This window comes from Chrysochloris asiatica, unplaced genomic scaffold (genome assembly GCF_000296735.1).
Source record: "Chrysochloris asiatica unplaced genomic scaffold, ChrAsi1.0 scaffold00076, whole genome shotgun sequence".
In the NCBI taxonomy this organism is placed as follows: domain Eukaryota; kingdom Metazoa; phylum Chordata; class Mammalia; order Afrosoricida; family Chrysochloridae; genus Chrysochloris; species Chrysochloris asiatica.
This window is the reverse complement of record NW_006408594.1, coordinates 6,555,475-6,579,357: the sequence shown is the minus strand read 5'-3', so window position 1 is coordinate 6,579,357 and position 23,883 is coordinate 6,555,475. Positions and strand designations below refer to the sequence as shown.

General features: G+C 40.6%; 1 protein-coding gene across 1 annotated transcript in view; it reads right to left on the bottom strand.

The window, feature by feature from the left end:
- RBFOX2 (RNA binding protein, fox-1 homolog (C. elegans) 2) overlaps positions 1-23,883 on the bottom strand; it is a 373,260-nt gene that overhangs the window by 230,009 nt on the left and 119,368 nt on the right. Inside the window, 1 exon segment of the mRNA XM_006865227.1 lies at positions 13,992-14,042. Coding sequence (XP_006865289.1) covers positions 13,992-14,042 — 51 coding nt within the window.

Below are 23,883 nucleotides of genomic sequence, written 5' to 3'. Positions count from 1 at the left end.
TAAAATGACAGGTTTATATTTAATATCCACTTGACCAAACCCATTAAACTTATAAGAGGCACTCTCTTGCTTAAGATCAGATATCGAGCCTCATAAGTATTAATTTTTCATATTGCTCTGGCAAGACAAAGACTGCAAACCTCACTAAAACCTGACCAATGGTTGGTTTTTGTTCATTGTCTGTATTTTAAGATGGTTGAAAATGAGTTTACTTAATTTATCCCTTAACCAAATTAATAGTGAGCACTTACTTTGTACAAAGTATTCAAGAACACCACAGAATATGACAGGTTGCTCACACCGAGCTTTCCGTTTCACCTGGGCTATCAACCGGTTCACCCCAATTCCCACCAAAACCAAAACACATTGCAAAGTAGTCAATTCCAACTCACAGCAACCCTTTAAAACAGAACTGCTCCAAAGGATTTCTAAGACTGTACATCTTTATGGAAGATTCTAATAAAGTGCTATTGCAATGTGGAAAGAATGTTAACCCTTGAGAGCTCAGTGGTCATTAAGAGTCTGCTCCCAATGAACGCATGAAGCAAGACTTTAGGAGGTAGCATCTGAAGTGGGATTTTAAGAACGGACTACATGTAAACATGGCGAACACTACATATTTTTATTTTGGGGAAAGATACGTTCTAGGAAGAAGAAATAGCACATACAAAGATACCCTACTATTTATGCGGGTACCATGGACCAGCTCTTGTGCTAAAGTCTATAGAAATAGCACATTAAATCTTCATGGCAACCCTATGGTAAGCAGTGTTCTTCCCATTTAAAAATGAGAAAATAAAGGTTTTAAAAATTAAGCCGTTTACCAAAAGTTATAATATCATTAAGTAAGATATCAGAATTCAAAGCCATATCTGATTCCACAGTCACACTGGTCCACTCCATGGTGTGGCAAGAACACAGAGTACTTGAGAGGAACAAGAAAGAAAAAGGTTGGGGCCAGATCGTGGAAGGTCTAGAGTATCTTACTTAAAAACATTCACAGAATAAAGCTAGGCAGACTAATGACACAATCAGAGCAGTGCTTTTGTTTACACAATTACACAGAACTTGATGAAATTATTTTCCCTACCTTTCCAATCAAACTTAAATCAGTTGACTATGATCGACTATAGCTAATGCTACTAAGAAACCCAAAGTATTTACTATCTAACTGAAACACATAGCTATTTTGTCCACCAACTATGAGATGTTTTACTCAACTGTTGTTGTTAAGCCATCGAGTTGATTCCTACTCATAGCAATCCTGTATAAGGGTTTCCAAGGAGCAGCTGGTGGGTTTGAACCGCTGACCTTGCAGTTAGCAGTCCAGCACCACACCAGGACTCTTTTACATAGCTGTCAGTTCCATTCTAAATCAACAGCTCCTGGTGGTCTACTGGAGAACACAGGGTGGAAGAGGTATGTCAAAGTTCTTAAGAGTAACTCACAAAATGGCAGCCAGGGCTGATCTGAGAAGACCACCTGCTTGGCTGTCCTAAGCAATTTTCATGAGATGAATTTCCCAATTTTGAAGATTCCTAATGAAGAAGAGTCTGTGAGTTTCTGCTGTAAACAGTCTTTCCCATTGCCCTCAAGTCAGTTCTGACTCAGAGCATCCCTAACAAGCCATAGTCAAATTGCTCCATACAGTTTCCAAGGCTGTGATCTGAAGAAGGCAGATGTACACATCTTTCTTTCCGGAAGTGGCTAGTGGCTACAACTGCCAACCTTCCAATGAACTGCTGAGTGTTTTTGAACCACTGTACCACCAGGGCCTTTGTAAATAATCCAAGTAGTTAATAATCTTTAGTCAGAAAATAATTTTGATTGTTACATTACCCATCATCAAGTCAATTCCAATGCATAGAGACCCTATGGAAGAGAGGAAGGCTGACCCACAGGGCTGCAAGGCTGTAATCTTTATAGAAGCAACGGCCACATATTTCTCCCATAGATTGATTGGTGGGTTTGAACTCTGATCCTTCAGATAGCAGTCGAGTGCTTAACCAGTGTGCCACCAGGCTCCTTTGATAGTCACATTGTTGTTGTTAAATTCCATCTAGTCCATTCAACTCATAGTAACCCTGTGAAGGTTTCTGACACTTTAAATCTCTACAGGAGCAGAAAAACTCTTTTTTCCCATGGAGTGGCTGGTGGGCTTGAACTGCCGACTTTGTAATTTGCAGTCCAGGGTTTATCGTATGGAGTAACACTGTTATGGTTGTTGCTAAGTGCCATCAAATCAGTTCCAACTCAGAGACCCTGGATACGGTTTCCAAAGTGTGGCTGGCGGGTTTGAACTGCCAACCTCGTGATTCAACTTGTAGTTCAAACTGACCTTGTGGCCCAGTGCTTTATCCTACAGCACCACACCAGGAATCCAATAGTCACACAGTTGTTGTTAAGTCCTCTTGAGTCAATTCCTACCCAAACCGCCCTTGTACAGGGTTTCCAAGGAGTAGCTGGTGAACTTGAACCACCGACTTTGCAGTCCAGCATATCAACCCATACGTTGTTGTTGTTGCTAAGTGCCACTGAGAAGGTTCTGACCCTTTGCAACCCTATATAGGGTTTCCAAGGAGCGGTTGGTGAGCTTGAATCACGAACCTGCGGTTCACACCTACTTTGCAACCCAACACATTAACCCATCGCATTAACCTATGGCCTCACCAGATTTCACTAAAATACGAATCAATCACCTAAATACAAAGTAATACATCACCCTACCGAAAAGCAAGCGGTGAAATCATTCTTTTGCAAACTACTTAATAAGCAGTTCTGACACCCAACAATCACGGAAACTCTACACTGAATAAAAAGAGGCAAAAAATAAAGGAAGAAATCAAATTCTAGCATCAAGGGAAGGATATGATCAAGAAACCAGGTTGTTGTTGTTTAGTGCCGTGGAGTCAGTTCCGACTCATAGTGACCCTACACAGGGTTTCCGAGGCTGTAACTCTTTACGGGAGCAGACCGCCTCATCGTTCTGCCACGGAACCGCTGGTAGTTTCGAACTGCCGACCTTGAGGTTAGCAGCCTGATTCGTAACCACTACGCTACCAGAGCTCCTTAAAACCCAGGAACAGAGAAACAAAAACAAAAACCCGGGTATATTTTCCCTGTCCCAGGGCCTAGTTACACATCTACCCACAAATCCACTGCTAGATTCAGGTGCTAAGAACTTCAGCGATGAAAAACTCCTATGGTTTACCTTATGTGCCATAATGAAGCACCACAAAAGCAAACCTAGTACAACCAAGAGAGACCTGAGAGAAAAAGGAGACACTTGGGTCAAAAGCTCAGAAGGGATTTTCCAGATGACACAGAAAGTTAGAGGCACAGCTGCGTGTAACTTACGTTTACAACACTAATAGGTTTCTGCTGATCTAGGGCTAAATTGCTGACGTCAGATGGGTCTTGGCTGAAAGAGAAAATACCAGAAAGATGTTTACCTGTGCTTCATTGACTATGCAAAGGCTTCCAACTATGTGGATCATGACATTGCTGAAAATAGGTATTCCGGAACAATTAATTGTGTTCATGAGGAACCTGCACACAGACCAAGAGGCAGTCATTCAAACAGAACAAGGGGGGCCTTAGTGGTATAAAATCAGGAAAGGTGTGGGCCAAGATTGTATTCTTTCACCACATTTATTCAATCTGTATGCTGAGCATATAATCCTAGAAACTGGATTATATGAAGAAGAACACGGCATCAGGATTGAAGGAAGACTCATTAATAACCTGTGATATGCAAATGACACATTGCTTGCTGAAGGCAAAAAGGACTTAAAATACCTACTGATAAGATCAAAGATCACAGCCTTCGGTATGTGTTTCAATGTAAAGAAAAAAATTCTCACAGCTGGATTAACAAATAACATCATGATAAATGGAGAAAAGATTGAAGTTGTTAAAGACTTCATTTTGCTTGGCTCTGCCATCAACACTCATGGAAGCAGCAGTCAAGAAATCAAACGGCTTACTTCATTAGGCAAATCTGCTGCACAAGACCTCGTTAAAGTGTTGAAGAGTAAAGATGCCCGATTGAGGACGAAAGTGTGCCTGACTCAAGCCATGGTATTTTCACTAGTTTCATATGCAAGTTGGACAGTGAATAAGGAAGACCATAGAAGAATTGATCATGGGTAATTAAAAAGATTTCATAAAGGAGGTTAGGGTTGTGACCAGGGATTCTGAAGGATACTTTGGATTCTGCTGGAAAAAGGAAAGACATCTCCAACAAGGAAGAAATAAATGCCCCATGAGAGATCTCTGGAAGACTGTGAAAACAGAAGAAATATGTGGACAGTGTAACAAAGCAAATAGAGTTGGAAAGATATACTAGGACCAAACTGTAGAGAGCCTTGGAGCAGATTGTATTCTCGAAGCAGAATTCAGTTTGCAGTAGATTCTATTCAAGTTACAGAAGTCTCAAAAGTGGCTCCCTCTTTCAATGGAAACTTCCAAGACTCATGTAAGAGAGGCAAATGAATTTACACCGATTTAATTTTCCTCATAAAGACTTGTATTTCCTTTGAGATAAGGCAAAGCTATGTTACTGACATAGACATTTCAAATCTGCAGATATATTTCACATAGTCAATGTGTGAATATGTTTCTCAACAGAGAAAAGAGGCTTAAATCAGAGTGTGAGAACTAATCATTTTCTAATAAAGCTTTCCTGGGTTTTTTCTTTTTTCTTAAATATATAAAATGAATGAGAAAAAAATGATTTAATGGCCCTATGACATTCCAGGAAATTTACATATGTTCTCTAATCCTCACAACAAGCTTTCAGATGAAGAAACTGAAGACTCAGAGATAGAAACTAGTTGGCCCAAACTCAGATAGTCTGAAATGGCAGAGCTGATATATCCAAACCTGCCCTGCATGAGTGTATGTGTTTGTCTACAGAGAAATTTCCATGAGACAGCCACACATGGCATTGACACTTTTTTTGATTTGGGGTTTTTTTGTTGTTGTTTGGTGGGGAGACAGGGGGAAAAACCAAGCCCCAGCTCAGGGCTGATCCTCTACTACACACAACGTTCATGAAAAAGCTTTCTTGCCCAAACAAGCCCGTCACTGAAGGATATGGAGAACACTGGTCATCCAAGCACAAAGTCTAAGACTGCCAGTCTTCCTTGGAGTAATCCCCTGGCCTGAGCAGAGATTGTCAATGGCGGATTCCATTCCCTCCATCATGAAGTCATGCAGTTTCATCCAGATGTAGTACATAAGGATGAAAACACTTTTGTTGAGGAAAGAGGAAATAATTGTCTTGCAAAATCTTCTGAGAGAAAATATTCGCAAATTGAAAATCTGATAAAGCATTTGTGTACGGAATACATAAAGAACTCTTACAACTCAATCATAAGACTACAAATAGCCTAAAAACTGAGCCAAAGACTGGAACAGACATTTCACTGAAGCAAATACTGTACGACAACTAAACACGTGAAAAGGTGTTCTAGATTCTTAATTGTGAGGGAAATGTAAATTAATACCACCTGTTGTTGTTAAGTGCCATCGAGTTGATTCTGCATGGATTCTGACCCATAGTGACCCTGTATAGGATTTCCAAGGAGCAGCTGGTGAGCTTGAACCACCAACCTTGCAGTTCAAACAACTTTGCAGTCTGGCGCATTAGTCCACAGTACCACACCAAGATACCACCTGAGATACCAGTAAACACTCTTTTCAAATGATTACAATCAAAAGGGCACATGAAGCCAAGCCACTTTGAAAAGGTTTGGCCATTTCTTAAAAATTAAAACGTGAGCTTACAGTAAAACCCAGCAATCACACCCCTAGAAATCTATCCAAGAAAATGAAAGCATACTCGTTCACACCCACAAAAACTTGTATGCAACTATTCCTAGCAGCATTATTCCTAGCAGTCAAAAACTTGAAACAATTCCCTCATCAACTAGGGGATGGGTAAACAAGATGTGGTACTATCCGTACACATGGAAGACTATTCAGCAATTTTAAAAGTAACAAAACACTGATACATGCTACAGCATGAATGACTCTCAAAAACATTATTCTAGGTGAAAGATGTCACAGCCAACAGACAAAGTGCATATCATGTGATTCTACCTACAAGAAGTATCCAAGAAAGATGAAATGACAGAGTCAGAGAGAAGATCACTGGTTGCCTGGGGTTGGTAAAGGAGGGACTAAGGATTGAATGCAAACAGGGACTCAAGACAACGTAGAGGGGTGATGAAAATATACCAGAGCAGGGTGGGGTGGTGATAGTGGCACAGCTGTATGAATGAATGAATGAAAACTCACAGCACACTTACAATGTGAATTTTACAATATGTCAATTACAGCTCAACTACTTTTCTCAAAGCAATTATCAAGTACATAGACAAACACACTCCAGAGAAAACAAAAAGTATACAAGAAGGTGAATATAATCATAATATCTTATGATTATATTATGATTTTATGAAAATATTTAGTCATAATAATATAATTGTGAAATCACAAATCAATGATATGAATTTAACAGCCAAAAAAATGGCTATTAGAAGGCAAGAGAGAGTAGGTGCCCATAAAGCATTTCATTCCTCACCTTCAGCAGTAAGAAATGAAAGAATAATTAATGACTAGAATTGATAATTTAAGAAATAGCAGGATAAGCATGATCTTTAGATACATGGAGGTAAAACAGGAGAAGAAACACAGTGGTCTTTCCCTGAAGGGAGAAGCTTATGAACTATTATAGAATGAAATGGTCCAAGATGCAAAGGTAAAATCTGAAAGTGACTAGATGGTTTAAGGAAAAGTGCTGAGAACACTAGCTGAAGCACTTACCAGCCCTTCATCCACTAGAGGGTGTAAGGACACCACCACAGAAGGACTTAAGCCTTGGAGGGGACATCTGAAGTCAAGATATTGGGGGGCAAGCAACCATTTGTAAAGCTTAGTTGAAAGTGGGGTCCTGTACAACCTAGCTTAAAAACAAAGAGTAAATTATGTTCACCAAGGAATGGTCAATCATTCAAAATCAAAAGGGCAACATTTACCTACAAAGCTGACAAAGGATGGGAAGCTGGGTGGAATGGAAATAGGAACAGTGAGAGGAAGGGGGTAACTGTTGTTTCAAGGAAGGGATTACAATCATTGAGATGAAACAAAGTGTATAATTTGTTGAACGTAAAACTGATGATCTTGTTTGTAAACCTTCACTCAATTCACAATAAAAAGTTTACAATAAACAAGAGAGATTCTGTACTTCCTGGATTTAAATACAAAATAAAAGCATTTTTAGAAAAAAAGAAAGAAAAAAATCACACACACAAAAAAACTGATTACAGACTGTGAAATACACGAAAGGAATATGAACCATTTTACTTTTGGTTCATTCATTTCCACCCAGTCTTCAAATGAAATAAAAATTTAACATAGCAATTAAGTTCTAGTCAGAATTGATATTAAATGCAGTTAACAATAAAGTTGGTGTCCAAGGTGTCTAAGGTTGCATTTTTCAAGGAACACTGATTAGAAAATATTTTTCATACTACAAGTAGAAATCTATTAGTGGGTCCAGAAAATTCATCTTAGACAAGCACCTGCCAATCATAACCAACAAGTTTTTTTTTGTTTTGTTTTTGTTTTTTAAGGTTTTTATTGTGGATTGAGTGCAAGTTTACAGGGCACATCATCAGTTTCACATTCCACCATTCATATGACTTGTTTCATTACATTGATTATAATCCCCTCCATACATCATCAGTTAACAGTGTTTCTCTCTATCCTCTTTAGCTTTATATATATATATAACCAATAAGTTTTTAATGAAATAGAATAACATTTTTTTTAAAAATCTCAGTGAATAGGACATGTTGTTGTTAAATACAATTGATTCAGTTCCACTCATAGTGACCCTGCAGAGGGGTTTCCAAGGAGCAGCTAGTGGATTTCAACTGCCAACCTTATGGTTCAAACCGACCTAGCGATCAAGAGTTTATTCTATAGCACCACACCAGGACATAGTAAGGGTTACGTATTTTTTTTTTAAGATCAATCCATGCATCCATATGTGCACTGGGCCATGACGAAGTTACTGCTTACAGCCGCTCCTTGGAAACCCTCTATAGAGTCAGTGTGAGTCAGAATCAACTCAACGGCATTAACACCAACAACTAGGGGCTACAGTCTTGTTTAAGCCTGAAAGAACCTGAACATCCTTACCATGTCCTCCTCTTCACCAACTCTCCCCAAGAGAAGAAAAGCAACCTCTCTTTACTTTAGAATCGGTGCAAATGAGTATGAGAGAAAGTGCATTTGCTATTGTCCACAGCTCCCAATCAAACTAAATGTTAAAAGCAAAGATGTCCCTTTGAGGACTATGGTGCAACAGACCCAAGCCATGGTATTTCAGTCACCCCAAATGCATGTGGAAACTACACAATGCAGGAGGAAAATTGAAGAAGTAATGTCTTTGAATTATGGTGTTGACAAAGAAAACTGACTATACTTTGGACTGCCAGAAGAACAAACAAATCTATCTTGGAAGAACGGCAGCCAGAATGTTCCTTGGAAGCGAGGATGGCAAGACTTTCAGCTCACATACTGTGCAGAGGTTATCAGGAGGGAGCAGTCCTTGCAGAAGGACGTCATGCTTGGCAGAGCAGAGGTCAGTGAAAACGAGGAAGGCCCAAATGAGATGAGGAGGCACCATGGGAGCACCAATGGGCTCAAGCATGGCAGTAACTGGGAGGCTGGCACAGGGCTAGGCAGCGTTTCATTCTGTTGGACATATGGCTGCTATGAATCAACCTAACAACAGTGGGTTGCGGTGTTTTGTTTTTCTGGGGAGGGAGTGGGGGGTATGTTTATGATCATATTCCCTATTCCAAAACTGAATCAACACGGAAACCCAATCAAGCAAATGTGAATGGCAATGTTTCATGCTCACACAGAGCAAGTGTTTGGCAAGGCAATGTGCATCCTTTAAGGTTCTCGAAAAAAGGATGACAGTGAGGATACTGCTATCAGCTTTGCAAATCTCACTGCCTAGCAGTTAAATCTCACTGCCTAGCAGTTAAGCGGGATCCTGCTGTAGCACTGTAGAATAAGCACTGTGCTGCTAACCTCTACCCAGGTCGCTCAGAAGGCAGATCTAGTGATCTGCTTCCAAAAGGGCACAGCCTTAAACACTTTGTGGAACAGTTCTACTCTGCCCACCTGGGATCACCAGGAGTGGGAACGAACAGCAACTAGCACCCACATTTCTTACCACTCAATTAAGGCCAAGTTGCCCCCATGAAGCAAAACAAACCATCTCTCATTTGTACGAGAGGGTTTCACAAAGTGTGTGGGAAAATGGAATTAAAAGATAATGAAGCCCCCTTGTATTTGTCTGCTCGAATCCACTTCTCTTCCTTGAGCTGATTCTAAAACAAATTCCAACAAGTAACCAGCAGCAGCGGTGGTGTGCTGTCGAGTCGGTTCTGACTCATAGCCACCCTGTATAGGGTTTCCAAGGCTGTAAATCTTTATGGGAGCTGAAAGTCTCTTCTTTCACCCACAGAGTGGCTGGTGGATTCGAATTGCTGACCTTGTAGTTAGCAGCCCAACTCGTAACCCACTACGCCACCAAGGCTCCTTAAGTAACATTTACAGAGCTACAAATTTGCTGACAACCAAATCAGTCTACCCCTTCAGTTATTACGGTACAAGCTTCTTAAATCAATCTTCCCTTAAGTAAAGAACTCCATGGGTGGACAGAAGTTACTGGCACTCCCATCACCTGAAACTGAAAAGCAATTCATTCCTGCTCCTCATAAATCAAACCAAACTCACTGTCACCGAGTCTATTCCAACTCACAGCAACCTGCGTAGGACAGAGCAGGTCTGAAGCACCGTTTCCAAGGTTGTCAACCATTACGGAAGCAGACGGCCACGCCACATCTTTCTCTCAGGAAGTGGCTGGTGGGTTCAAACTACCCATCTGTTGGTTAGCAGTTGAGTGATTTAGCCATGGCTCCACCAGAGCTCACGTGTATTCCCCTCTAAGTCCTTCCTATCCTAGTAGTTATGTGCTTACCAAGAATCAGTTGTATTGATTCTTCAATCTGTTTATACAAGTTGTAAGTTCTTCTAATTATATTGTTGTTGTTGTTATTGTTAAGTGCCATTGAGTCGATTCCGACCCATAGCGACCCTGTGTAGGGTTTCTGAGGAGCAGCTGGTGAGCCTGAACTGCCGACCTTGCAGTTCAAATGGCTTTGCAGTGCAGCGCATTAACCCACAGCGCCACACCAGGACTCCTACTAATATAAATCAATTACATGAAAATTAGAAACATTTTCTTGGACACAACTCTAATTTGAATGTTTTGAAAATAAGTCTGTTTGAACCACAAGGTTGGTGGTTCAAGCTCAGTTTGACTCATAGCAACCCTATACTGGGTTACCAAGGAGTGTCTGGTGAGTTTGAACTGCTGACCTTGTGGCTCAAACCTGACCCTAGCTGTAGCACACTTAAAATTTAGCACCAAGGGGTAGCAAGAGGCTAGCTGTAGGGTTCCCACTCCACTTCCAGGAGCCTCCTGAAAGGCATCCTAAATACACAGTCAATCTTCACAGAAACAGGACACCTGCTAAGCAGAACTGTTGCTGCTAAGTAAGTCAAGTTTCCAAGGAGCTGCTTGTGGGTTTGAACTGCCGACCTTCCAGCTAGCCGTCTAGTGCTTATCCTACAGTATCACACTAAGTCCCTTCCTAAGCACGTTGCTGCTCCTATGTTCCTAATATATGGAAACTCTGGAGCTGATGCAGACACGCATTCTCTCATTTAAAAATATTACAAACCCACAAAATATTGCAGCCTTCACCAGCACTTAGGAATACAAAGACTGGTGTATACACACAAGAGCACATACACAGCACACACACAGTTGGCTTAGCATCTGAACTGCTATACTGCATCATCAACTAGAATCTTACAAGACCTTAGTTAAAATACTAAGCCCTTCTGAGCTGATTTTCACACCTGTAACTAGAACAATGTTTGTCTCCTCCACTTCTATAGAAAGAGCACATTAGCCAGCACAGTGAAGAGCTTGGAGTGCTTTAAAAAAAAACAATCAAGTGCAGTTCTATGAAGGTTGTTAACTGATCAGGCGACAAGGCTGAAGTGACCTTACAGAAGAAGGCAAACCCTCTCTAAGGGTGTGTGTGGTTTTGTCGCCTTCCTTTCCTTTACAGACATTTCATTCCAATGCACTGCTAGGTACTTCTAAAACATGAAGAAGAGTCACTGAAACCATGGCATGTTGGTCTACTTGGTGCTAACAAACTTGATTGTACTCATCCTTAGTCAGGGGCCATGGACTCTCTAGATGTACGGTTGCACTTCAAGGGGTCTATGAAGCCCCCAAATTATAAATGAGGTCATGTGAATGAGTAGGCACACACATGAGCAAGTCTTCCTTTGGGGAATCATTACTCCCTAGTATAGAAGGGGAGAGTCCTCACTTCAGCTATACAGAAGACGAGCTTCTGTTGATCTGTGTGTGCCACCATTTGCCCATCTTTCCTATGGGACCACTCGCTCTGCCTTACCTACTTCCACAACAACCCAAAGCCTCTGATTTTTCCCTCTCCTCTAAAATCATCATCAGATGCCGATAAAAATCCGGTCTGAGGATGGGTCCTAGCTGTTCAGAAGGAACAGCAGGCAAATCAGGAAAGCAAAGAAAGACTCACAATTAAAATTCACCTTCACCCCCTCCCTGGCTCCTGAAGTTCCTAAGCCAAAGCCCACTGGGGAGTTGTAAGGATCACAAGTTCAGTTTCTGCCCAGCTCAAGCTGTTTGGTGACCAGTGTTTCACACTGATAAATGCCTCCCAAATCTCCAAGCACAAAGTGAGAGTTCACAAGGTTAGGCGCATTAATTAGCAGGACTCATTTGGATTCTGTATTCATCAAATACAACAAGCAGCTATTCAATATTTGCCTATTTGCACTACTCTAAGATCTCCAATTCAAAGATCCAGCCAGAGAATAAAAGCAGCCCAAGAAAATAAACGAAAATAAACCTGCCACCATCAGAATGGGCCTCAAAGTAAATTAGCAGCTTAAAACCCTGGCAAAGGGTCTGCATACGCCTACAGCAGAGAGGGTACGAGTCAATGAGTAAGCAGGTTACAGACGTGGGTTCCGCAGCAAAAGAAGAGAAAAAAATAAAGTCGTACCAAGCAGAGAAACTCCTTCTTGTGCTTTAACAAATTCCTCTTAACTCCTTTCCCTTCGCTCTTTATTGATTTGTACTCCCCACACGGACTACACAGTCTATTCTCATGTTTTACTACAATTAGCTTCATCTTCCCAAAACCAAAAGAAGCGGGAATCAGCATTTTGTAAGCAATGAAACGTGTGTGAGTGTGTGAGAAACTAGATGAAGACACTGAACCTGTTGGGCCCTTATGCCTCGTAGGTGGGAAACACAGGCTGCGACACATCCCCAAGTCTGGAAGACCCTGTTAATTATGGGACACCCACTTTTTAGATCAGACTCCTGATGTGACACTGTAGGTTAGAGGGCTGGACTGCAAAGTCAGTTTGAACTGCAAGGTCGGTAGTTCAAGTTCACCAGCCACTCCTTGGGAACCCTATACAGGGCTGCTATGGGTCAGAACCAACTTGACAGCACTTAATAATAACGACAAACTTGTTAGATCAGTTTCAAGAACGTTGATGAGATTAAACTGGCTTTAGGAGAAGGAGAACTATGTCAATCCTTTGGTTTAGAATTCTGATAACTTATATCCCTTGTTTTTGTTGTTAAGTGCCTTTGAGTCAGTTCAGACTCATAGCGACCCTTTATAGGGTTTCCGAGAGTGGCTGATGAATTTGAACAGCTGACGTTGCAGTTCAAACTGACCTTGCGGTCCACTGCATTATCCCACTGCACACCAGGACAAACCTAAAAATAGTCTTTTTTTTTTTTGGAGGTGGGGGTGGGGGGTCAACTCTATAAAGTATGGTAGACAGTCAATGATTCAGAGGATATATATATATATATACTCTTTTGAAGGAAGCCCTGATAGTATAGTGGGTTAGGAGTTAGGCTGCTAACCACAAGGTCAGCAGTTTGAATTTACCAGCCACTCCATAGGCTAAAGAAGAGGCTTTCTGCTCCCATAAAGATTTATAGCATCAGAAGCTCTATACAGGGTTGTTATGAGTTGGTATAGCCACCACCACCACCATACCCTTTTGAACCTCCTGAACAGTATTAGGTCCCCAAACAACGAGGTGGCAAATCTCCCTGGAGATCTGCCTTGTGCCCTACCATTTAATTCTCTAAGAGACAAACTTATCTGTTCTTCTACCCTAATGCTGCTGCAGTCTCAACTATTCAAGGCTTCATAGAGCAAAGAGTAGTTTACACTTACTTAAACCAGGCAGAGAATGCCTCCAAGGAAGCAGCTCTGCTCTCACCCACAGTAGGAGCTGGACTCATTCTAACCATCTTCCCTCCAACCATCCGAGAAGAAAGGCACCAGAGACTTCCTACCCTTGGGCAAGCCTTCCCTAATTAAAGCCATAAGGCAGCATTTCTCCAGGGAACAGGATGGAACTTTCTTATTGCAGATTATGATTGCAAGGACTCAAAAAGGGTGTACAATCAGGGATTAAGTAGCAAAGAACAAAGACTTAGTTCAGCACTTGAGATTCTGAGGCACCAAGGAAAACAGATTTTAAAATTACTACATAGAGGAAAACACAAAGCTACTGATGAGTGTGGCTGAGTGGTTGTCCCCTCACAATATGCACAATTTCAATAATATAATACTTTAAGAACTAAAAACTATATTTAAGTTATATCTCTAAAAGTAAATATGTTGCTGAAACCAGCTATATCACTCTCTGGAATTAATAATTTCAGGAAGTGCTCTCTACCACAACATCCTTGAATAAAATACACACACACCACTTGAGTTGCAAACACAGACACCAACCTGGTTGTCCCGCGCCGGGAATCCATGATAACCTGGAGTCAGAGGCTCGTTCTAAGAGAAAGAGAAGGGAAGACTAAGTATAAGAGGAAAGCATATTCTAAATCAAGTGAAAATTCCTGCCGAGGTTCCTAAGATGTCCCATTGCTATATTCCACTCTAACTATGGACAGCTCCCAGTTCAGCCTCTACTTCAGCAAAAACAAAAGCAAATAAACAAAAAACTGTATCTGCTTAGGAAGGCTATTCTTACGAACTCTTCCTCCTTGTGTAACTAAATCGGTTTCCTTCACAGTACAACTCAATCACAGTGCTCCTGGGGCAATTCCTGACACCTCCCTGAGGAGCGCAGGTGCCATGCCGGAACCAGCGTTCTTCTCAACAGGAGGCCAACCAAAACCTCCCACACATTCCACACAGTCACTGCTAGCAGAGGAGAGTACCAGTTTTTTTCATCCTCTTGACCTGAGAAGGTCTGGAACCATTTCTCCCGGCAGCTATTTGCAGAGTTCTTCAGTTCTTCTGGTTCATTTTTCCTTCAGTTCTTTTCAACCTAGATGAAATTCTACTTCTGTTCAAAATGTTCGCTTACCCCTCCATCATCCGATGGACTCAATATATCCTTTCTAATTGTATTTATTGTGCAGTTTACTTTTCATATTATTTATTGTTCTTGCCTATATAAATCTCTATCATATTGAAGGACTGCCTCATTTTCACATTCACCCTCAAGACCCTTGAGGGCAAGAGGGCTAGCTAATAAAATTATGGAAACCCTAATTTCATATGTTGTTGTCATGTGCCATCAAGTCAGAACCGACTCATAGCGACCCCATGCACAGCAGAACGAAACAATGTTCGATCCTGGGCCAACCTCACTACCGCTGCCACACTTGAGTCCATCAATATAAGAACATACAATATGAGCATACATCTATGGCTTAACCCATCAATCATTCAGTTGACATTTACTGAATATTAAATACTTTCAAAGTGCTGTTAGATGACAAAGTAAGAAAGATGACAAAAAATTCCTTGCCTTGTTATAAAAGGGAACCTTCAAATGGGAGGAGATACATGTATATACAGGCTAAATGCAAACACACTCATAATGGTGCTTAGGTAATTTTCAAGGTGCTCAATGTAGCTACTTTAAAGATATTCAACCTTTTCTTTATGTACTTTCATTTCTACTAGAAAAATTACATTTTAAGTGGAATTTTCAATTCTGACAAAAGAGTAAAATTTCTACATAATGGTATGTCTACTTTGATTATTTTCATGTCTTTGATAATCAAAAGGTCCACATTTCCTTCCAAAATATGAATGTTCACTGTATTGTTCATTGAAGTTTCTGGAGAACTCAAACAATTTATAATACATGGTGAACATTCAGAGGAAGTTGTAAATAAATGAATGGAAGTTTCAGAAAAGGGGAAATCATCTGGGAATTCAGTCACCAATTCATTCACAGACCACTCCAAGTTCTCCTTTTCCGTTCCCAAATCCCTACTTTGGACATTTTGTCTCCCCAAAGACAGCACACTGAGATGAAGATTATGGCCCACAAAAAACCCCATCAACAGCAACAAAGCTAAGTACAGATACCAAAACAGTCTTGAGAAAGACCAAAGGGCTCAAACGTCCCAATTTCAAGCTTGCTTACTGCAAAGTTCCAATAGCCAGGATTGTGTGAGAGCGGCATAAAGATAGACAGATCAATGGAAACCAATAGACGGTCGTCTAGGAATGAATCTGTACAGTTACGGTCAATTGATTTTTGACAAGGGTATCAAGACAAATCAATGGGGAAAAGAGTCTTTTCAACAAATGGTGCTGGAACAAGCAGAGAGTCCCATGTAAAATCCTGAAGTTGGATGCCTACCTCATAAAATATACAAAATTTAACTCCAAATAGATAAAGCTATAAAATGCTGAGACAAACACATAGGAGTAAGTCTGCATGACCTTGGATTTGCTTCTTCGATCTAAACACCAAAAGCAGAAGTAAACAAAGGGGTGGGGGGTGGGGGGACGGGAATAGATAAACAAGACTTCATCAAGCTGAACAACTTTCGGGTGTCAAAGGACACCATCAAGTAAGTGAAGCCAACCCACCCCATGTGAAAAGATACTTTCAAATCATCTATCTGATAAGGGGCCTGTATCCAGAATAGCAAAAGAACTTGACAACTCAACAATACAAAAACAACCCTATTTTTAAATGGGCAAAGGATTTGAATAGACATGTCTCCCAAGATCCGCACGTGAATAGGTGCTCCGTACCCTTAATCATTCTAAAAGAACCAGACCAGGCCCACAGCTGTCCGGTCGATTCTGATACACAGAAACCCAAGAGGATACAGTGGGACTGTTCAATAGGGGTTTTCAAGGCTGTAACCTCTACAAAAGCAAACTGCCACATCTTTCTCCCATGAAGCAGCTGGTGGGGTCGAACTGCTGACTTCTGAATTAGGAGTTAAGCTCTTAACTACTGCACCAACAGGATTCCTTCATTTGCCATTAAACTCACCGCCACAGAGCTGATTCGGACTCACAGTGACCCTACGTTGCCAAGACTGCAAATCTTTTCAGGAGCAAACAGTCTCATCTTTCTCCCACGGAGCCGATGGTGGGTTTGAACCACTAACTTTGTGGCTAGCAGTCCAGTGCTAATCCTACAACGCTACCAGGGCTCCTTTCATTAGTCACTGTGCTGTTGCTGCTGTGTGCTGTAGAGTTGGTTCCAACTCATAGCAACGCTATGTAGGGTTTCCAAGAGTAGCTAGCAGGTTTGAACTGCAGACCTTAAGGTGAGCAGTTCAAGCTTCTCCTCCAGCGCCACACCTGGGCTCCTTTAGTCATTGTTGTTATTGTTAAATGCCGTCCAGTCCATACCAACTCACAGTGACCCTGTCTGTATAGACTTTCAGGAGTGGCTGGTGGGTTTGAACTGCAGACCTTAAGGTGAGCAGTCCAGTGTTTATCCTATAGCACCACACCAGTATTCCCCATTAGTCATTGTTATTGTTATTAAATGTCTTGGAGTTGGTTCTGACCCTGTATAGGGTTTCTGAGGAGCTGTTAGTGAGTTTGAACCACTGACCTTAGGTTTCAAACCAACCTTGCTGATGAGTGCTTATTCTACAGTGCCACACCAGGGCTCCTAGGATGGCTGTAATCAAAAGGATGGTCAAGAGCTAGTGAAAATGTACAAGGGGGTCACTGTTTTGGAAACAGTCTGGCTATCCTAAAAAAGCTGAACACACAGAATTATTATATGACCCAGCAACTGCCTTCTAGATATATTGAAAACATGTTGTTGTTAAGTGCCATCAAGTTGGTTCCAACTCATAGCGACCCTGTATAGGGTTTCCAAGCAGCAGCTGATGAGTTTGAACTATCTTGTGGGACCAACCAACTTTGCAGTCCAGTTCTTCATACCACAGCACCACACCAGGAGTCCACTGAAAGCATAGTCATATACAAAACTGCACATGAATATTCATAGCACTGTCTTTTCTTAAAAGACAAAACTTCAAGTTTTTTCATCTTTGGCCTTCATGGTTGGCACAGAATTTTAAATAGTAACATAAAGTGGTTTTCCTTATAATGGGCATATCACTGACTGCTCTGCACTTCAGGATAGAGCTCAGAATGTTCTGAACAATGAATGCAATGCCATTCCTCTTCAATTTGCTGTCCGCAGCATAGTAAACAGCACGACTGTTGGAATGAAAATGGCTGATACCAGTCCACTTCAGTTCACTAACACCTAGGATAGTCAAGCATTCCACTTCATTTTTGACAACTTCCAACTCTTGAATCATACTGCATAAATTCCATGTTTTAATTGCTAATGGATGTTACCACTGTTCCATCTCATTTTGAGACACGCCACATCAACAAGTGAAGGACTCAAAGAATTTGCTCCATCATGATTTTCAACTGTACATTGAGGAGGTAGCTCTTCCTTAGCCCTATTTTGAGGAGCAGCATCTAACTGGGCAATGTTTTGTTATTATCCTAAAGGGGTTTCTTGACTTATTCTCAGAAATACATCACCAGGCGTTTCTCCCTAGTCGCCACAGTCTGGAATGTCTGCTGGAACCTGTTCACTGTGGGTGATCCTAATGGCATTTTGGAATAATGTTGACATCGTTTCTAGTATCAAAGCAACTAAGTGATTCAACACCTTACAGCAATTTGACAGATGGGTAAAAGAACAGGGCTTTTCCTGAAATCCACAAGTTCCTTGCTTGTTCTGGATCCTACGAATATACGTCAACACCATTCCCTACAAATTTTAACAATGCTGATGATGAAGCTGATAGATACCAAAAGATGCTAATTAGTTAATCAGGTATACTTCCAGGATGGAGGGAAGGAGGGTGAGAACTAATGGAGAGGAGAGAAAAGAGAAGTATATAAAAATGTATCTCCTGTCATTCAGAAAGAGTCCTGGTGTGGCACTGTAGGATAAGCTGGATTGCTAACCACAAGGTTGTTGGTTTAAACTGCCCAGCCGCTCCTCAGAAACGCTCTACACGGTCACTATGAGCTGGAATCAATTCGACAGTACTGTTAATAACAACATCCAGAAAACTAACTCAAGAGAAAGCAAGTAACTGCCCCAGTAACATATAACAATTAAGTGGGACAGCCAAACTTCAAACCAGGTCTGTTGTTCTTTTCATTTGATCAATTTCTCTTCTCTAAGTAAGCATTCTACATTACCAGTAAATGTTTCAGAATTGTCTGAGAAAGGGATTTTACGTCTAAGAAGTAATGGGAGATCCCCAAAAGAATATTCGCAGAGATTTTTGGAGAACATTATTCATAAAACTACGTTCGGTGCCATCCTGCAATTCAACAATGCAGACAACATTTTATAACTGGAAAAGTTCATGTATTATAAAAGTCAGTTCTATTTAATAATAATAACTTTAACAGCCAAGATGGATGTCCCAGATTACACAGGATAAGTTAGATGAAACAGATTTCCTCCTTCATTATCTGCTTCTTGTCTTTCTTCTCCACCCTCAGCGAATCCTCAGAAGCTCCATCTCTCTGAGACTAGCCTATACTTCACGGCAAAAAGCTTGCTTTTCCTTTAATTTTGCCACATATCTATCTTCCCAAAATGAAATCATTTAAAATGTCTTTGAATTTTGTAGAAATGAATCCTTCTGTATGTATTCTTTGGAAATTCAGTTTTTGTTTTTGTTTTGCATATTATGTAGATTCCCCTCTGCTAGCCCATGCCACTGTATTTCATGAGCTTTGACTGCTATTCAGTTTGCTATCTTCTGCATATGTCACAATTTATCTGTCCTATTTTCCTGTTCATGAATATTTGCCTCCAGTTGTGCATTGTTTACTTGTTTGTTTGCACTCACAAACCACGCTGCTGATAATCAGTCTTTCAAATTTGAAATAAGATTTGCCTTAGGCTGGCAAAAATGAAAATGAACATATCACAAGTTGACCATCTAGACCAGAAATATAAGTATATTGGCCCTGTGGGTTAATGTGCTGGACTGCAAAGTCACTTAAGCTGCAAGGTCAGTGGTTCAAGCTCACCAGCCACTCCTTGGAAACCCTATACAGGGTCACTATGGGTCAGAACTGACTTATGGGCACTTAACAAAAACAATAATTTTAGAAAGATTCCAGTAACTACTTAACTGTTAAGTGCAGTCAAGTCAGTTTTGACTTATAGTGTGACCCTGTCCAACAAGGAGCAGCTGGGGAGCTTGAACTTGTGGTCCAAATCGCATTTGCAGTCCAGCGCATTATCCTGCAGCGTCACAGAAACAGTGACAGTTCAGTGGGGGAATTCATGGCATCCATGCGGAAGACCCAGGGTCCACTGGCAGCAAAGGACAACCACGACCTGAGTGTCGGTGGAGGCCAGCACACTGCGATAGTGTGGGCACATGCTTCAGCAGAGCCTACAGACTAAGACAGACTAGAAACAAAGGGTTGGCAATCTACTTCCCAAAATTAGTCCAAAAACCCCAATGGATTACAACTGTCCATTATGAATGAAGTCCCCATGAGTCAGGGGCCAAGTTAATGGCAGGTGGTAATATTAAATGCATGTACCTTTCTTGTCTTTTCATGTCTTTGTATCTACTCTAGAGAATCATTTGTGAATGTGTTCAAAGAAATGTGCAAATTTTTCAGTGTAGTACTGTTTGTAAATGGAGTCCTGGTGTAGTGCTGTGGGATAAGCATTGGACCACAAGGTCAGTTTGAACCACAAGGTTGGCAGTTCAAAGTCACCAGCCTCTCACTGGAAAACCTAAGTAGGGTCACCATGGGTAGGAACCAACTCAATGGCACTAACAATAACAACCGCTTGTAATAGTGATAAACCAGAAATAAACAGGAAAATAGTGCTATCAATTACTTTAATAATTCAATATCCTATGTGTGAGTTTTTAAAATAAAGTAAAATCATATGAAAGACCTCAGGTCATATTAAATGATAGTCACTGTGGTGGTGGTTATATACCATGGAGTCGGTTCCGACTCATAGTGACTCTGTACAGGGTTTCCGAGGCTGTAAATCTTTACGGGAGCACAACACCTCATCTTTCCCCTGCGGAAAAGTTGGTAGTTTTGAACTGCTGACCATGAAATTAGTAGCCCGATTCATAACCACTACAGTACCACAGCATAATATACAATCACTGTATTATGTTTTAAATAACTACACAAAAATATATATGTCTGTTGTTGTTAAGTATCATGGAGTTGGTTCCGACTCATAGTGACCCTGCACAGGGTTTCCGAGGCTATAAATCTTTACGGGAGCAGAATGCCTCATCTTTCTCCTGCAGAACTGCTGATAGTTTCGAACTGCCGACCTGGAGGTTAGCAGCCCAATTCAGAAGAGTGATGCATAAATATAAATCTAGACACAAATCAACACATAAAAATTTGAAGATTTATTTTTTATGGAAAATAAAAATAAATAAATCTAGAAGGACAGTAGTTATCTCTAGAAAGGAGAGTAAGAATTGTGGAAAGTCAAGGAGCCATTGGTTTTATCTAAATTGGTTGAATTTTGTTGTTGTTGTTAAGTGCCATCGAGTTGTTCTGCTCACAGCAATCCATTGTGGGGTTTCCAAGGAATAGCTGGTAGGTTTAAACCACCAATTGCAATTAGCAGTCATATGACTTTGAGTTTTTAAAAGAACCAAGAAAGTTAATATTACTAGTACTTCACAATGTCTTATAACTATTATATAAACATCTTCGCAGTTGTATTTACTCCTCACAATGCAGAAAATACTTTTTATAACCCACATTGTACAGATGACAAAACTCAATTTCAGAAAGGTAAAGGGATTCACACTAAGCAAAATAGCACATAACAGTAGCTGAGCTGCCTTCAGACCTAGGTCTTGACTCTGCACACCACAGTTCTGTTACTTCATGGCAATTACCTATTTTAAAACCAAATACAATATTCCCCTGGTCCAGGCAGGAACAATTATGATATTATCTAATGATCTGCAAATCTGAGTTTTTAATCAGCATAAGATTCATTACTGACATTTAACACAGAGACAGAATTACAAGGAGAGCTAATGGAACAGTTGGGATTGAGATAAGACTTTCTAAACTCAAAAGAGGAAAGGTCTAGTAGGCATGTGCCTATAAGCAAGTTATTATCCTAGTAAAACTGAAAGACTTGGAAACTGACTAGGCCTAAGCAAAGAGATAAGCCTAAGCTCAAAGATAATAATAAATTAAAAACCTTAAGAATTCTTATTAACAACAGAGGTTGGCAATTAAAACTGTTTAGAAGCTTCTAGTAAGTAAAAGTCCATATGTGAAAATACCATAGAAGGAATCCTTAAACAATTGTAAAATGCAGCCCCAGCATCGGACCATGTGCAGAACACATCGAGAGGCACATCTCCTGATTTTAGGATGCTTCACTGACTGCTGGGAAGCTCCTATAGGCCCCTAGGTTTGAAGACTCAACACAGACAGAAGTAAGAGGAGACTGAGCAATCTAAACCCAGCGCCCTTGAGGTGCTCACAGTAATCACAATGACAACAGGATGAACCATGGAACTCCAGCAGATCTGATCTTCAAAAGGTGGGGGGGGGGGGGGGGTGTGTAATAGGGGGATGGGAAAGAACCACTAAATACTTCTAGCACTATGATGCTCAAAGACACCATGTTGTTTGTAAAGGAACTTTTCTGCATGCATTCTGAAAATCATCAATATCATTTCTGAATGATTACCTAATATCTCCATCCCAAATTAAAATGACCCAAAATACTATACTTGAAAAGGAAAGGAAAGGTACTATATTCTGAAGCATTTTTTAAAATAGCTAAAACAGAGGTGCTAAGAGAACTTATCAGTGAAGCTTTTTAAAAAAAAGGCCTGCTTTGCAGTACAGAATTAGAGATGTATAATATTTGTGTTGTTGTTAGGTGCCATCAAGTCAGGCAGTTGTTCAGACAGAACAAGGAAACACTGAATGGTTTAAAATTAGGAAACGTGTGCACCAGGTTTGTATTCTTTCACCATACTTATTTCAATCTGTATGCTGAGCAAATAATCAGGAAAACTGGATTATATGAAGAAGAAAGTGGCATCAGGATTGGAGGAAGACTCATTAACAACCTGCAATATGCGAATGATACAACCTTGCTTGCTGAAAGTAAAGAGGACTTAAAATACATACTGATGAAGATTACAGGCCATAGCTTTCAGTATGGGTTGTACCTCAATGCTAAGAAACCAAAAATCCTCACTAGTGGACCAATAAACAACATCTGTATAAATGGAGAGAAAAGACTGAAATTGTCAAAGACTTCGTTTTGCTCGGATCAACCATCAGCACTCAGTGAAGCAACAGCCAAGAAATTAAACAACGTATTACATTGGCAAATCTGCTGCACAAGATCTTTTTAAAGTGTTCAAGAGCAAAGATGACAGTTTGAGGACTATGGTGTGTCTGACCCAAGTCATGGTATTTTCAATTACCTCATATGCATGCAAAAGTTGCACAGTGAATAAGGAAGACTGTAGAAGAACAGATGCATTTGAGCTATGTTGAGATAATATATCAGCCCTCAATTCTAGTAAAGAAAGTAAAACATTAACTAAAGAGAAAACAGCCTGCGGAGCATAACACACACCACTTTGCCAATCTTTCCTGGTGTCACCTATTTGACAGCTCGTGTGCTGGGCATTCAGAGGGTTAATACAAGACTATAACCTGTTGGCTTCTATCGCTGACAAGAGGACACCATAGAAACAGATGACCTGCTTAAGTTTCATACACTATTACACATTCCAGCTGCAAGTCCCTCTGACTCAGGAAGAGAGATGGCTAAACAACCACAGGGCATCACTCAGCTCCCAAACCATAGAGTTCAAGATACACACATAGAGAAGATGGAAGATTATGAAGAATATGAATCTGGTAGCCATCTGACACATATCCCAACATAAAATTCAATCAATAACTGGCAAACTAAGCTTTCATGCTCCAATAAAATGAAATATACTGCACTTCATCAAGCCAACTGACAGTTGTTAACATTCATGTCTCCCATCCCAAACATTGTCTTAAACTGTTTTTTCCATTGAAAATGCATATGAATTTTCACATTAAAATCTGACCAAGTAATTACTAGGTACTTTGAGGAATCTGTACCTGGACCAAGAGGTAGCTGTTTGAACAGAACATTGAAACACTGAATGGTTTAAAATGGTTTAAAATTAAGAAAGGTGTGCAACAAGGGTGTGTTCTTTCACCATACTTATTCAACCTGTATGCTGAGCAAATAATACGAGAAGCTGGGTTATATGAAAAAAAAAATGTGGCATCAGGATTGGAGGAAGACTCATTAACA